This window comes from Phyllobates terribilis, unplaced genomic scaffold (assembly GCF_046119375.1).
Source record: "Phyllobates terribilis strain yellow unplaced genomic scaffold, ASM4611937v1 Scaffold_5__5_contigs__length_657084704, whole genome shotgun sequence".
In the NCBI taxonomy this organism is placed as follows: Eukaryota; Metazoa; Chordata; class Amphibia; order Anura; family Dendrobatidae; genus Phyllobates; species Phyllobates terribilis.
This window is the reverse complement of record NW_027362765.1, coordinates 511,713,583-511,730,719: the sequence shown is the minus strand read 5'-3', so window position 1 is coordinate 511,730,719 and position 17,137 is coordinate 511,713,583. Positions and strand designations below refer to the sequence as shown.

The 17,137-nt window shown below is 43.1% G+C and overlaps 1 protein-coding gene across 2 annotated transcripts in view; it reads right to left on the bottom strand.

Moving 5' to 3' along the window:
- ANXA7 (annexin A7) overlaps positions 1-17,137 on the bottom strand; it is an 81,067-nt gene that overhangs the window by 41,790 nt on the left and 22,140 nt on the right. For both annotated transcript variants that reach the window (XM_073685642.1, XM_073685643.1), the window contains exons 2-3: positions 11,056-11,107; positions 10,213-10,375 (exon numbers count right to left, since the gene is read on the bottom strand). In XM_073685642.1, coding sequence (XP_073541743.1) covers positions 10,213-10,375; positions 11,056-11,106 — 214 coding nt within the window. In that variant the 5' untranslated portion in view covers position 11,107. The remainder of the gene's footprint in view (positions 1-10,212; positions 10,376-11,055; positions 11,108-17,137) is intronic.

Here is a 17,137-nt window from a genome sequence, read left to right as displayed (position 1 = left end):
GAGCAGCTGAACTCTATGAACTGCTTGACTCTTTGAAGCAGAAACGTTGCTTTTTTGCACACATGGCAAATTAAAAGTCACAAGTTACTTACCGGTAACAGGATTTTTCAGAGACCATGACCGCACCACGAGAGAGGGGATCCGCCCACTAAGGACAAGAAACCTACAGGCTTAAAAGGGCGGCACCTCTCTCTTGCCTCAGTTTGGATTACAGAGCATGAGAGGACCACCAGGTTAATAAACACAGCACACAATCACAAAATTACTATACCATAGAACACCTATTAAGTGTGAAATTATAATTAATAAAACAGGGAGTGCTCCCACAAACGTGAAGGGAGGGAATATAAGGGTGCCATCATGGTCTCCAAAAAATCTCGTTACTGGTAAGTAATTTATGACTGCACCACAAGAGGTCGGTCGACCATGATAGCATCACAAGAGAATTACAGAAATGAAGCAGTCTAGGGAGGGACCACAGCCTGGAGCACTCTTCTCCCAAAGGTGAGGTCAGTTGAAACACCCATATCCAGTCTATAGTGCCTATAGAATGTAGAGGGAGAGGACCAGGTAGCAGCCTTACACATGTCTTCTAATCGAGACACCAGTCTTCTCAGCCCAGGAGGTCGCCACAGCCCAGGTGGAGTGAGCCTTCAACCCTTGTGGCACTTCCTCGCCGCTAGATGTATAAGCTAGAGAAATAGCCTCCCTAATCCATCTAGCTATGGTGGACTTTGTGACTTTAAACCCTTTCCTAACCCCTTGGTAGGATATAAACAATGAGCCATCTTTCCTAAAGTCTTTGGTAGCCGAGAAGTACCTAACCACACATCTCCTTACGTCTAATGTATGTAACTCTGCTTCTTTCTGGTTACTCGGATTAGGACAGAAGGAGGGTAGGACTACTTTCCTGAAGTCTGTGGAAACGAGTAGCTACCTTAGGGAGATAGAGTAATTTTTAAACATAATCCCGCCTATCATCCAGGATTTGAGTAAATGGCAAGGTCGTAGACAGGGTCTGAATGTCACTAATCCTCCTAGTCGAGGTTAAAGCTATTAGCAGTGCTGTTTTAAGAGAAAAGGATTTAAGGGTTGCTGATTCTATTGCCTCAAAATGCGAGCTAGTGAAGGCCTTTAGAACCAAATTTAGATCCCAGGGAACCAAGTTGCTTTTGACGATGGGTCTAGATCTAAACGTTGCCTTAATGAACCGAGAAACCCAATAGTTGACAGCCAGATCACAGCTATTTAGGGCGTCTAAGGCAGAAACCTGAAATTTTAAAGGTGCTGGTGGATAACCCTAGTTCAAGACCCTTCTGTAAAAACTCCAAAACCTTTCCTATTGGCACCCCCTCATCAACTCTAGATCCAGAAAGACAAAAACTTCTTCTAAGTTCTGGCATAAATTTGAGTTGTAACAGGTTTTTTGCTACACATTAGGGTAGCTACTAGATCTTGTGAAAACCCTTTCTGACTTAGCAGTGACTTTTCAAGTTCCATACCGTCAAGTGGAGGCAAGATGCTTGAGGATAGACTATTGGACACTGGAAGAGGAGATCCGGAACCTCGGGCAGGACCCAAGGATCAGAGATGGACATGCTCCTCAGTCATGAGGACCAGGGTCTCCTGGGTCAAAAGGGTGCGACCAGCAGAACCCTCACCTTGTCCTCCCTTATCTTCTTATGACCATGGGAAAAAGAGCCAACGGGGGAAAGGCATAGGCCAGGTTGAAATCCCAAGGTATCAGGAGAGTGTCCACTGCCAGGGGATTTTTTCTGGGATTTAGGGAACAGAAGAGCCTTGTCTTCCGATTTAGTCTTGTGGCAAACAGGTCTACCATTGGAGGCCCCACCCACCTTCGGACTATTTAGGAGAAAACGTCTTCGTTTTAGTTCCCATTCTCTCTGTCTCAGAGGATAGCGGCTTAAGTAGTCTGCTCTTGTATTTTCTTTTCCCCTCATATGTTAAAGGAAAGGAGATGACTTTCCGTGATCTGAAAGAGATGATCCATCACTCTCATCAGCGATGTTGACCGTGTACCCCCCCCCTGGGTGGTTCACGTATGCCACCGCAACTCTATTATCCGAAAGTATCTTTACATTCTGACCTTGGAGGAAAACTAAGAAATTATTAACCGCCAGCAGCTCTTTTGCGTTGGAGGAGAGACCCTTTTCGTTATTTGACCAGGTCCCCTGGGCTACCATATCCCCCCAATGGGCTCCCCACCGACTGGGACTCACATCGGTGATAATTGTTCTAGTGGTTCTAAGTACCCAAGTAACCCCTCGAGATGGGAGGATGAGGCAAACCTACCACTGTAAGGACTTTACTGACCGGGGTGACAAGGACATCTTTTCTTCCAGGTGTCCCTTAAGTGAAACTTCATTACACAGCACATCCCAGAACCCTGGAGTGATATTGTGCCCAGAGAACCCCTAGGAAACATGATGTCAGGGTACCCAACAGGGACATTGCTGCTCTAAGGGACATGACCGGATTTGTTACAGCATTCTTCACCGGATTCCTTAGCTTTTGTTTTTTGGCTTCCGGAAGGTAACATTCTTGAGAATCTGAATCAAGCATAATTCCTAAAAACTGCTGAACTTTTGAGGGTACTAACCTACATTTTTCAAAATTTAGCACCCAGCCCACTCTCTAAAGATGGTGATCACCTCTTTTAGGTGTTTATTACATTGGAAGGCAGAATTTCCAAACCACAAAGAAATCATCCACATAAGGGATAATCAAAATATCACATTCCCTGACATGAGCCATGACATTCGCTATAAATTTTAGTAAATACCCAGGGGGGCTATGGTCAGTCCAAACGGCAGGGCCCTATACTAGAAATGCTTGATTTCCCCATCCATGACCAAGGCCACAGTAAAGTATTTCTGGTATTCCTCATGGATAGGTACATGGTAATAGGAGTCTTTTAAATCTAATACTACCTTGTAACAGCCTGAAAACAGCAATTTTATTGTTGAAATTACAGACTCCATCTTAAAGGTGGGAATTATCAAGAACTTAAGAGCTTTTAAGTTAAGGATACAACTGAAGGAGCCGTCCGGCTCTGAGACCGGGAAGAGAGGAGAGTAGAACCCCAACCCTCTTTCGGACGCCGGAACTTCCACCAGCACCTCCTTTTGTAGGGCCAGCTGCTCTAATACTGAGGAACGGACCGGGGTCAAAATGAATCTCCCACGAGGAATCGCCTGGAACTCGAAACTCTGATCCTCGATCTGATAGGTTCGGGTCTAATTACTGGCCGAAATTTTTGTCCAGGCAGGCAAGAAGCCCAAGAGCCTCCCCTCTACCTGGGCTATGAGTCGTTGACTCGGCTTCCAGGGCCCCCCGAAAAGAATAACCGAACAGAAGCCCTCTACCTTTTGGCCTGCAGTCTTCCCATTTATCCTGATCTCTCCGCGGTCTCTTACGTACAATTTTTTTTACGAAATGAACGTTTATAAGCAGGCATGGATAAGCTAGGGAATCCTTTTTCTGTGTCGCTTGCTTTATCCAAGATTTCATCCAGAACTCATCCAAAGAGATGTTCCCCCTCACATGGTATAGAACATAGTCTCCTTCTGGCCTAGATATCTCCTGGCCAACATTTAAGTCACAAGTCTCTACGGGCTGCTTTGGACATGGCAGCTGACCTTGCTGCCAACCTCAGTCCACAGAGGTGTCTGCTAGGAAAGCTGCTGCCCCCTGCATGAGAGGGACGTTGGACAATATCTTTTTTCTGGAGGTCTTATTTTTTAGATGGGACTCAAGCTGATCCAGCCATATCATTAAGGACCTGGCCGTAAAAGTTGCAGCGACCGCGGGCTTTAAAGCCCCAGCAGTCGTTTCCCAGGTCCCTTTGAGAAAGGTATCAGCTTTCCTGTCCAGAGGGTCCTTAAGAGCTCCCATATCATCGAAGGGGAGAGATGATTTTCTAGATGCTTTTGTTATAGCAACATCTAGCTTTGGGGCTTTCTCCAAGGAGGAAGAGGCTGAGTCCTCAAAAGGGGTATTTCCTCTTAAAGGAGGAGGGAAGAGAACCCTTCCTCTCCAGACTTTCCCATTCTCTATGTATCAGTTCCTGAAGTTTATCATTAGGAAAACATCTTCTTTTCTTTTGTCCCAGTCCTCTGAACATAACATCCTGGACCAATTTTTCTGGTCTGGTATCCGAAATGCCGATAGTTGAGCGGACTGCCTTAACCAGACTGTTAATCTCATTTAGCGGGAAACAATGTTGCCCTCCACCACTATTCGAGGACGAAGAGGAGGAGGAGGAAGATGAATCAGAGTCCACCTCATAGACGGATGAAAGAGAAACAGAGGCTGGGGAGACCTCACAAGCCATATCCTCCTTTTTATTTTTCCAGAGAGGGTTTTGCTGATCTCTGATTGAACTAGGGTTTTTAACCCTGAAGCAAAACTAGGGGTCTAATCTGCCAAAGTCTGGTTAATACAAGATTGCCACAGCCTTTTTGGATATGAGTCCGCCAATATGGCCTTACATAATGCACATTCCTTGAATTGGATTTTGAGGTACATTTCTTCCCCTATTAAAAATAGACAAGAAGGGACAGTATTACGAAGTGAAATTTCTCGAAGATCACTTTCCCAGACGGCTCAAAGGGCAAGTACCAGTTTAGAGGAAGGACCTTTCTCAGCCGGGGGATCGTCCCTGTAGGCTGCAGATTCATCCAACCTGCTGGAGCTATGATGGCTGAACTTGGTCGCAGATCTTCGCCTTCCTGGGGTCCGGTTGTTACCAGCAATTCGAGGGCGTCGGGTCTCCTGAGGCTCTCCAAGCAGCCGCTGAGATGCTGAAGGTGGCGGCTGCTGAATTTGCTGCTGCTGCTCACTTTCTGACTCCATTTTATTACAGGGACAGAAGTAGCTGGGAAGCCTGGAGCAATGGTGCACAAATGCTTATACTTTTTTTTTTAAACAACTTTCGGGTGAAAAAGTGCATTTCCTTTAATTGTTAGGTGCGACAGCCCTCTGGGTAAGGGTAACTACAGAGCTCCCTCAGCATTTGAATGCACTAGACCGGTCATATGACCTTCAGGGTGCAAAGCGGCATCATCATGCCACGCCACCAGCTATCCGAGTCCGGAATCGCGCGGCACCCTGGATGTCGCTGTGGCCGCCACCCCATGCAGGGCGATGCTCCTGCTCACTATCCAGCATCGGTGCCTGCACAATGCCGGGGCGGTCAACCCCTGACCAGGGCTCGCACAGAACTGGAGCTGCCGACCCCAGGCAGAGGCATTGCTCCACAGCAGCTTCTCCACCGATGCTGAAGCTGCTGAATCCAGGCAGGGGCGCAGCTCCACAGCTGCTTCTCCATTCTTAAACATCTTCCGCAGGTAAGCCTGTCAGAGGTTCCTCCAATCAAGGACAGGAAACCAAACTGAGGTGAGAGAGAGGTGCCGCCCTTTTAAGCCTGTAGGTTGCCTGTCCTTGGTGGGCAGATCCCCTCTCTCGTGGTGCTGTCATGGTCGACCGATAAAGTTTGCTCACTTCTTTGATATTACTATAATGTGCTGCTTGCTTTTTCTGCATTTATATTATTAGGTTACAGTGCCTTGGTTTGTGCTGATATATAGATATAGTGTTTGTATATCAGTGAGCATAGGTGTGGATGATTGATCCAGCATCTCTGCCTGTTCCTATTTAGGAATGAAATTTCCACTTATCTATACCACACTATGCTTGGAATTATTCACTGTGGTGGTTTTTATCCTGCATGTAAATTTGAGCTCTGAATTATGCAAATGGATGTTATTCTGTGCCATTTTTTTTAAGAAATAATGCATATGAAGAGAACTAAAGCTGCTGCTGTCTTTATTTGTGGAGGGTTTAAACAGCAAGGAGGAGCTGTGTAACGGCGATACTAAAAGAAGGGTAAAAAGAAATAGTATTTTCTTTAAAAGTAATTTTTTCAATTGAAGCACCTACAGTGCTGGCCAAAAGTATTGGCACCCCTGCAATTCTGTCAGATAATACTCAGTTTCTTCCTGAAAATGATTGCAATCACAAATTCTTTGGTATTATTCTCTTCATTTAATTTGTCTTCAATTAAAAAAAACACAAAAAGAATTGTCCTAAAGCCAAATTGGATATAATTCCACACCAAACCTAAAAAAAAAAAGGGGGTGGACAAAAGTATTGGCACCCTTTGAAAAATCATGTGATGCTTCTCTAATTCGTGTAATTAACAGCACCTGTAACTTACCTGTGGCACCTAACAGGTGTTGACAATAACTAAATCACACTTGCAGCCAGTTAACATGGATTAAAGTTGACTCAACCTCTGTCCTGTGTCCTTGTGTGTACCATATTGAGCATGGAGAAAAGAAAGAAGACCAAAGAACTGTCTGAGGACTTGAGAAACCAAATTGTGAGGAAGCATGAGCAATCTCAAGACTACAAGTCCATCTCCAAAGACCTGAATGTTCCTGAGTCTTCCGTGCGCAGTGTCATCAAGAAGTTTAAAGCCCATGGCACTGTGGCTAACCTCCCTAGATGTGGACGGAAAAGAAAAATTGACGAGAGATTTCAACGCAAGATTGTGCGGATGGTGGATAAAGAACCTCGACTAACATCCAAACAAGTTCAAGCTGCCCTGCAGTCCGAGGGTACAACAGTGTCAGGCTGTGTGCCCACGTAGCATTTTTCAAGCGTATATGCTGCGGAATTTCCGCAGCGTAAACGCTTGAAAAACGCATGTATATCCGCACCCCATGGTCCCCAATGGGATTCCGCAAGTTCTATGCACATGCTGCGGATTTTTCCGCAGCGTTTATGCCGCGTTCAAAAATCCGCAGCATGTCATTTAATTTTGCGTTTCCGCAAGCGGAATTGCCTTTGTCCAATGCATAAAAAACACAAGGCAATTCCGCATGTGGAAAACGCGTGATAAACGCGCGAAAAATGCGCGATAAACGCGTGCGGAATTCCGCATGCGTTTTTCCGGGAGAGGACTTGCATTTATGCAGCAGAAATTTTCTGCTTCATAAATGCAACGTGGGCACATAGCCTCAACCCGTACTATCCGTCGGCGTCTGAATGAAAAGGGACTGTATGGTAGGATACCCAGGAAGACCCCACTTCTTACCCCGAGACATAAAAAAGCCAAGCTGGAGTTTGCCAAAACTTACCTGAGAAAGCCTAAAACGTTTTGGAAGAATGTTCTCTGGTCAGATGAGACAAAAGTAGAGCTTTTTGGGAAAAAGCATCAACATAGAGTGTACAGGGAAAAAAAAAAAAAAGAGGCATTCAAAGAAAAGAACACGGTCCCTACAGTGAAACATGGCGGAGGTTCCCTGATGTTTTGGGGTTGCTTTGCTGCCTCTGGCACTGGACTGCTTGACCGTGTGCATGGCATTATGAAGTCTGAAGACTACCAACAAATTTTGCAGCATAATGTAGGGCCCAGTGTGAGAAAGCTGGGTCTCCCTCAGAGGTCATGGGTTTTCCAGCAGGACAATGACCCAAAACACACTTTCAAAAGCACTATAAAATGGTTTTAGAGAAAGCACTGGAGACTTCTAAGGTGGCCAGCAATGAGTCCAGACCTGAATCCCATAGAACACCTGTGGAGAGATCTCAAAATGGCAGTTTGGAGAAGGCACCCTTCAAATATCAGGGACCTGGAGCAGTTTGCCAAAGAAGAATGGTCTACAATTCCAGCAGAGCATTGTAAGAAACTCATTGATGGTCATCGGAAGCGGTTGTTTGCAGTTATTTTGGCTAAAGGTTGTGCAACCAAGTATTAGGCTGAGGGTGCCAATACTTTTGTCCGGCCCTTTTTTGGAGTTTTGTGTGAAATGATCAATGATTTGATTTTTGCTTCATTCTCTTTTGTGTTTTTTCCTTGCAAGCAAATTAAATGCAGAGAATAATACCAAAGAATTTGTGATTGCAATCATTTTCAGGAAGAAACTGAGTATTATCTGACAGAATTGCAGGGGTGCCAATACTTTTGGCCAGCACTGTATATAGCGCCATCATATTCCGCAGCACTTTACAGATATTGTCATTGCTACCCCAATCTAAACTCCCTATCATTAGGTCTAAGGAGAGGGGTGAATGGGGGACCGAAGCACCCGGAGGAAACCCACGGAAACACGGAGAGAACATACACACGTGGTCAAAACTGTTGGTACCCCTTGTTTAATGAAAGAAAAACCCACAATGGTCACAGAAATGACTTGAATCTGACAAAAGTAATAAATTAAAAATCTATGAAAATGAACAAATGAAAGTCCGGCTGTGTGACCACTATGCGTTTTTTAAGCAATTCCGCTGCAGAACCGCTTGGTAGAAGGCCTGCCATGTCCCCCAATGATAATCCGCATGTGCTATGCACATGCTGCGGAAATTTCCGCTGCGGAAAAATCTGCAGCACTACCAATTATTTTGCGGAATCGCGGCATTTTTGCCACCATTGACTTGCATTGGACCGCATGACATCCGCATCACAGCATCTGCACATGCGGATATCATGTGGTTCAATGTGCGGATGGTACCCGGGTTTGGAGAAGAGGAGACTCTCCTCCGGACCCGGGTACCATAGTACCTGTAAAAAAAAATAAATAAATAAAGAATCAAAAAATATACAGTACAGACCAAAAGTTTGGACACACCTTCTCATTTAAAGAAATTTCTGTATTTTCATGACTATGAAAATTGTACATTCACACTGAAGGCATCTTACCGAGTACCACATTTTTAATCTTGATTTCTTTTAGTGTTTCTTAAAGCCATAAAGTTTCCATTTGAAATGACTTTAGTTTTGTGCCATGTCTGTGATCTGCTTTTTTTCAACAACATTAAACAACTGAATGAACATCCTCCGAGCCCGGTGATTCCATAATTTTTGCCAGGGGTTGTATGTGCAACTGTAGTCACAGGAACATCAAGCTGCTTGGAGATGGTCTTATAACCTTTACCTTTTAACATGCTTGTCTATAATTTTCTTTCTAATCTCCTGAGACAACTTTTTCCTTTGTTTCCTCTGGTCCATGTTGAGTGTTGTACACACCATGTCACCAAACAGCACAGTGAATATCTGTAGCCCTATATACAGGCCCACTGACTGATTACAAGATGGTAGACACCTGTGATGCCAATTAGTGGACACAACTTGATTTAAACATGTCCCTTTTGTCACATTATTTTCAGAGGTACCATGATTTCAATCCAGGCCTATTTCATGAGTTTAATTTTTTTTAAAATTCTGTGGAAGCAGCTTGAAAAGCAATGTCTGACTTTCATTTGTTCATTTTCATAGATTTTTAATTTATTATTACTTTTGTCATATTCAAGTTATTTCTGTGATCATTGTGGGTTTTTCTTTCATTAAACGAGGGGTACCAACAGTTTTGACCACGTGTGCATAAACTCCTTGCACATGTTGTCCTTGGAACGAAGGACTCTAGATCTGCAAAGCAACAGTGCTAACCACTGAGGCGCCATGCTGCCCATCACAGTTCAGGCAAAGTCTATAGGATTAATAAAAATATGACCAATGTAGTGTGTTTTTTTAACTGCTTCAGGATAAGACGAACATAATGCACATATTCCGATTCACGGGGAATCTACATGAAAAACTTCCCTGACGCAGCCCCACAAGATAAGTATTTAGGGTAATTAGCATAAAGCAAGCGCCATAAGAGACCTTAGTTTTGTTTTGTTTTTTTTTAAAAAGTACTAATCTCCTTTGCAAAATTTTTACATCTACTGTAAGTGTATTGGTAAAACCATTGAATAAAGCAATATTAGAGTGGCGGTGGTTGAACACGTGAAATTAATGCTGCAAGTTTTATGTAAATAAAATGTAAAATTTGCATTTCAAACCCAGAACTTTGCGGAATCCAAGTGTGAAATTGCATTGCTATATATATATATATATATATATATATATATATATATATATATAAAAAAGGACACCAGGAAATAAGTTGTTACACACCGCCTGTCAGTCCTGTAGAATGCATTATAAAGGAAATCAGCCACTTTTATTGTCCTGTTATCAGGTGCTAAATTCCTAATGGCTTTCTGTAGGTTATAAATGTCACACAGCTAGACCATACATAGGTTTAACACAGTACAAAAGCAATATCTGACATGAAACAATGCTGTTCATTAGTTAATACAAAATCAACATGTACTAAGAAAAATGTGGAAGTAACTTGAAACACTTGCCCCCAGGATAGGACGGCATTGCACCAGGATAGCCACCAGGTGCTGGGAAGCCCCCTGCCGCAGGGTATCCTCCACCAGCTGCAGGTGGATAGGCCCCACCAGGAGGATACTGCCCACCAGGAAATGCCTGCTGCCCAGCAGGTGGGTATGAAGGATCATTTCCCTGTGGAGAGAAATTTTAAAGCAAAAATTAAGGAAGAAAAAAAAAAGTGAAGATTTTTACTGATGTGTATGCGGAGTTAAAGCCAATGAGTGCAATTTTACAATACAGTTGTGGCAAATAAAGTACTTGCTTTTTAACTATACACAATTTGTGTAGTTTAGAGTCCAAATATGGATAAAAGAGAACCTGTCATGTCTGCTTTAGCAAATACATACATTCCAGTAAAATAATTCTGGTGCATCTTTTTTTAAAGCTCCGCAGTAAATTGACAACGTAGAGTCACCTTTCTCCTTGTAAACAGGATGTGACCCTTCACACACTGTCCAATAAGTGCTGACACAGTGACAAGGGCAGTGGCAACGCTCACCTATCAAAGCGGCTATACTCCCATTAGGAATAACAGGGGAACAGTACAATGACGAGCGCAAACAAAGTTTTGTCTTTTTTTTGCAGATTCCATCATTCACCGATGATACAATAATAAAAGTTAGAAGGGAAAATAGTCACTTTTCAAGCGGAGTAATATGTTCGTCACTCCGCCGTACACAGATATGGTTATTTGCATAGTACTAGATTTCATGCCGCCTACAAGTATTTTAAATGTATGCAAAAAGATTTTTATAATAGTATATCAGATATAGACTGCAGAAGCATTCAGTGGTAACAGGCAGAATACTTACTGGGTAGCCTGGATATCCTGGGAACCCCGATGATTGGTATGGGTATGCCATTCTGCAAGACAGAAACACATTGCACTTTAAAAGTCAAGGCGGGGGGAGGTGGGGCAATTTCTCTCCATGTATTTTTAGATTCAGCTATTCAAGGCTGGACAGAACTCACAGCACCTGTCCTGGATTACTTTAGTTTCCCACCTCCCCCGAGACTATTATCTGAAACCCTTCAACACCCCATCGCTTGCATACAAATGGAGTTTACCTTGCCCTACGCCTGACACCAGAACGCCATTCCTACAATTCACTCCCTTCTTCCCTTTCCAAGCACAATAGAGTTGTGGAAACATCCTTTGTTGCAAAAAACAAACAGCATACAGACCAAGCATGTGCCATTCGATCTTTACGCACTCATCTCATAGGAAACCAACATTTCGTCAGCCGAGTACAGTAAATTCACAGTGTGAACTGTCAGAATAGGATAGAAATATGTCAGTGAGTTATATTAGTGCAGTGTGTGTATAGTTTACTGTACATGTATTTAGCGAATATAAAATTAAAATAAAAGGCGTGGGGTCCCCCTTATTTTTATTAACCAGCTGAGGAAAAGCAGACAGCTGGGGACTGGTGTTATTATTCTGGGAAGGGGCCAATATCCATAAAATGTTCCCAGCCTATTAAAATCAGCTCACAGCAGTCTGCTTAGCCTTTAATGGTAATTAAAGAGGGAAGACTCATGCAAAAATAAATAAATAAAAAAAATAAAATAGGACATGGGGTCCCCGCTATTTTTAATAACCAACAGACAGTTGCATGCTGATATTAAAAGGCTGGGAAGGGGCCATGGATTGGCCCCCTCCCAGACTAACAACACCAGCCCTCAGCTGCCCCAGAAATAGCGTATCCATTAGATGTGCCAATTCTGGTGCTCAATCTCGGCTCTTCCCACTTGCCCTGGTGCCTCTGGGGTGAATGTCAAACCCATGGATTGGTAATGGAGGAGTCTATAAGAAACCCTCCATTACCAACCCTGTAGTCAAAAGAAACATAGAAAGGTCCTTTAATTGTAAAAACACACACACACACACACACACACACACACACACACACACACACCCCTTCCTGACCCTCTTTTACCCATTTATTACCATTAAAAAAATGAAATATTCCAAAGGGGTCAGCTGTAAATCCATCCCATGACAATCCCCAACTCTACATCCGGATGGTATGTCGAGTAGTGACATGAGTAATATGACCTCTCAGAATGTCATTCGGAACATACTGACAGTAGTGTGTGAATACGGCTGCTGTGACGAGCGCTGACATCACTGAGGTTATCGCAGTTCACAGCTGATGAATTGCGGTAACCTTATTGACGTTAGAAAGTGGCGCGAGAAAAGTTCTTTAGGACTTCACTCTGTGTTTATTTCTTATGAATACAGGGTTAGTAATAGGGGTGTCTTATAGACACATTTCCATTATTAACCCCTTTGCTTGATGTCAGGATGGCATCAACCCCAAAACCATTACCCCAATTGCCAATGCACCAGGGCAAGTGGGAAGAGCCAAGGCTAAGGGCCAGGATTGGCGCATCATTTCTGGGGTGGCTCAGGGTTGGTGTTATTAGTCTGGTAGGTGGTCCCTTCCCAGCCTATTAATATCAGCCCGCAGCTGTCTGAAGCTTTTGCTGGTTATTAAAAATAAGGAGGACCCCACTTTTTTTTTTGGAGGAGGGGGGGGGGGGGGGGGGGGAGGAGAATCACCCCTTTTTAATAACCAGTAAAGGCTAAGTAGACAGCTGATGTTAATAATCTCGGAAGCCAGGGCTGTGGAGTCGGGAGTCGGTATAAAATGGACCAACTCCGACAATATATAATAAATTGGGTACAGTAGTTCAATGCAGTTTGTGGGGAATATTTTTTTCATAAGAATTTGGGAAAGTTATGAAATGTCCTATAAATGTTTGTCCTATTCCTGATCTAAGGGTCTAGACTTTTAGCTGAGATTAATCTGTGTTACAGTAAATTTATCACTTAAAACATGAGCCATGTATGAGGGAGTTGTGGAGTCGGAGGCATGGAAATTGAGGAGTCGGCGGTTTGGCTTACCGACTCCACAGCCCTGTCGGAAGCTCCATGTTTATTGCCCCTTCCCAGATTATTAAGACCAGCTCTCAGCTGTCTGCTTTTCCCTCAGCTGGTTAATAAAAATAAGGGGGACCCTATGCCATTTTATTCTTTTATTTCTTTATTTATTAACTAAATACAAGTACAGAAAACTACACACGAAGAGCACTGATTATTTCTCTCATGTTTACTGTATGTAAAAGCTGATGTTAAAAACACATTGCATTCAGATTGCATACAGATGCTAGGTGAGAAAAAAAAAAAAAAAAGCATGGCACTAATCAACTTTTCTGGCTGAGAATCTCAGCTACTTTATATATGCAGATGTGAGCGTACCCTTAGTGAGGCTGCGTGCCCACGTTGGGTATTACAAGCGTATATGCTGCGGAATTTCCGCAGCGTAAACACTAGTAAAACGCATGTATATCCGCACCCCATGGTCCCCAATGGCATTCCGCAATGTCAATGCCCATGCTGCGGATTTTTCCGCAGCGTATATGCTGCGATCAAAAATCCGCAGCATGTTCATTAATTTTGCGGAAGCGCAGCGGAATCAATGTGCGGATGGTACCCAAGTCTGGATGAGAGGAGACTATCATCCAGACCTGGGTACCAAAGAACCTGTAAAAAAAAGAAAAAATAAAGTTTATACTTATCTTCTGATGTCTTCCCGGTGTTTTCCCGCCGTCGCGCTGTTGTGTGAAGGACCTGCCACATCATTGAGTCATGTGACCCATCACATGACTCAATGACATCACCGCAGGTCCTGCACACAACAGCGTGAGCCGCTCAAGACTCCGGATGGGGCAGAGAATGCATCGGAAGGTGAGTATAAACTTTATTTTTTACCATTCTGATTCTTTTTTTTAACTATTACTTGGTCACACTATATAAATCCATGCCGATTGCATGGATTTATATAGTGTGAACAAGTTGTCAAGCACTTTTCCAAGTGATGCTTAAATCACTTGGAGAAGTGCTTGATAACCCGCATGCGGAAATGCATGCAAAGACGCCTCACAAACGCTTCTACCTGGCGGGAAAACCGCATGTAAAATCCGCATGCGATTTTCCCGCCAGGGAGAAGCGTAAAAAATATGCTTCAGTTCCGCAACGTGGGCACATAGCCTAAGACTTCAGAATAAAGACCCTGCAGCACCGACTGTGTCCTTTGCCAATGGTATAAATCTGCAGGAACAAACTGGACACAAAACAAGCAATGCTTGTATATTGCGCTCACATGAGAGAAGAACCATGAGCGCCTGGACAGTAGTGCACATGGGACATACAGCTCCCACACAGAGGAGCCGTACACACAGTCTGAGCCTGGCATGATTTTTTTCTCATATGTTCTGTTTAAAAATAGTCTCTATGCCAATACATGAAATCAGAGGCATACAGCAGCATCGGATGGGCCCATGCACCTGTACGGATGCCATAATATGGCTCCATATAAACTCATAAGCTGAAAGGAGACATAATAATGGACTGTATTAGCCGTTCGTTAGAAAGACAGTTTTTTTTTCTATTGGACAAACTGCAAGTCTTGTGTACGACTTTCATAATTTCATGACTGTGCACACTGAAGCACAAGACTTGCAAATCCTGTTAGCACACCCTCAGGGACATGGAAACATTAGTAGGGCGACTAATCTGGAGAAACTAGTGCCCCATCGACTAGTCTGAAACTAATTAGAATATTGGAAATGGATATTTAATATTATTTTTTTTTATTTCAACACACTGCAAGCACTTCTACTGTACAAAGGGCTTGTTAGGCAGGGTGCCAACATAAGAACAAACAGATGGTGGCCATTTTGGAAACAAATGGATGGATCCCTCAATAAGCGGCTTCTGAGGTTAGCAATTTCACAGATTAACAGTTCTCATGTTATATAAGAATCACCTCCTATGGAGACTAAACCTTTATCTCCAGACAAGAGAAGTGCCCTGTTATCTTTTGAGGGGGTTTGAAATGAAACAGCTTTTAACTATTCTTTGCATGGGCCATTTATGTACTTGTACAAAATAAATCAGGTCACCCCCTCAACTGTCTCATTTCAAGGTTAAATAAATGTAATTCTTTTAATGTCTCCTCATAACTTTAAGGGGCTGTCCGGCCTTAGAGTACAAGTCTGCACTCACATAGTAATTGCAGGCTTGATTAATCATCACATCACACACTGCGCGCTGTCAGAATTCTCTAGAGCCGGCAGCGGCAAATGCGTGACCGCAAGTATGTGATTCGCATACATGTGGTCACTTGCGGACTAGACGTGCACAGCCTCGCCCACTGGGAGCGTTTTTTTGTTTTTTTTTTGAGCGAGGCTGGACCCATCTAATCGGAATGTGGCCAGAAGTATGAAAATCACAGACTTGTGATCACATGACTGCCCACTTTCGATGCATCCTCACAGTGGGTGCGATTCACTAGTCTGCAGTCACAAAGAGTGACTGCAGACTTGTATTCTAAGACCAGACAACCCTTCTAAGGGTGCATTTACAACACTGCAAAATACTCAAATCAAGTGGAGTGATCTCTTGTGCTGTAAACAGGACTGCCATGAACAATAGTCGCTTTGGTGCACTGAACTATATATATATATATATATATATATATATATATATATATATATATATATATATATATATATATATATATATATATATATATATATATATATATATATATATATATATATATATATAGTCACAGCACAGTGTTGTCAAAACACATGCTGTCTAGAATTTACATTTTAATGGAGAAGCAAAGATTTTTCTATTTTCCAAAAAAAAATTCAGCAAACTTGAAGGGGGGAGGGAGGATGGTGTGAAACCAGCCTTGTACAGTACATGGCTGGTTTCACACCATCCCCCCTTCAAGTTTTCCGATTTATTTTTTCTTTTTTTTTTTTTTTAAACACCTACCTACAGAACAAGGAAATGGGAAGAATTTATCAACCATGGAGTTTCACAGAGTGAGACTCAAGAAAGATGCATATTGAGCAGTCAATACACAACACAGAAATATCCATGTTGGCCATCAGCCAACATAAATGGATACTAGCATTTACACCTGGTGAAAATCTGTTGGTATGTGGGAGGCAATAGCCACTCTTTAGCACTTTTGGGGCATAGGCAGCCTGAAATTGCAAAAAGTTTTATTTTGCTCACTTATATAGCACCATTAATTCCACAGCGCTTTACAGACATCATCAGCACTGTACCCATTGGGGCTCAGAATCTACACTGTGTTCCAAATTATTATTCAAAAAGTGTTTAGGAGTGATAAGGGAAGAATTTGTTTGTTTGTCAGTTAAACTCATTAATGGTGATGTGTGTCAGGGCTCTTTATATCACTGTAAGCAATTGCAGACACCTGTGCTAATTAGTTTGGCAGGTGTGTCCAATGAAAGGCAAGACTACTTAAGAAGGCTGTCCCACATTATTAAGCAGCCTACATTTTTGGCCAAAATGGGAAAGAAAAAGGATGTGTCGGCTGCTGAGAAGCAACAAATTGTGGAGTGTTTAGGTCAAGGCATGACTACAATCAATATGCCAAGACACTTCATCGTGATCATCGCACAATCAAGAAGCAAGTAGCTGATTCACAGTACACAAGTGTGCATGCTGATAAGGGAAAATTGAGGACTCTTTCCTACAGGCAATTAAGTCAGGTTAAAAGAGCAGCGGCAAAAAAGCCTTGTCATAGCAGCAGACAAGTTTTTGAAGCTGCTGGTGCCTCCAACGTCCCCCGAACAACAAGATGCAGGGTCCTTCAGAGGTTTGCAGCTGTGCGTAAGCCATCCTGTCGACCTCCTCTATGCACTGTACACAAGCAGAAACGGCTCCAGTGGGCCAAACATTACAAGAAGACGGACTTCAAAACTGTTTTGTTCACCGATGAGTGCCGTGCAACGCTCGATGGTCCAGATGGATGGAGTGGAAGATGGCTGGTTGATGGA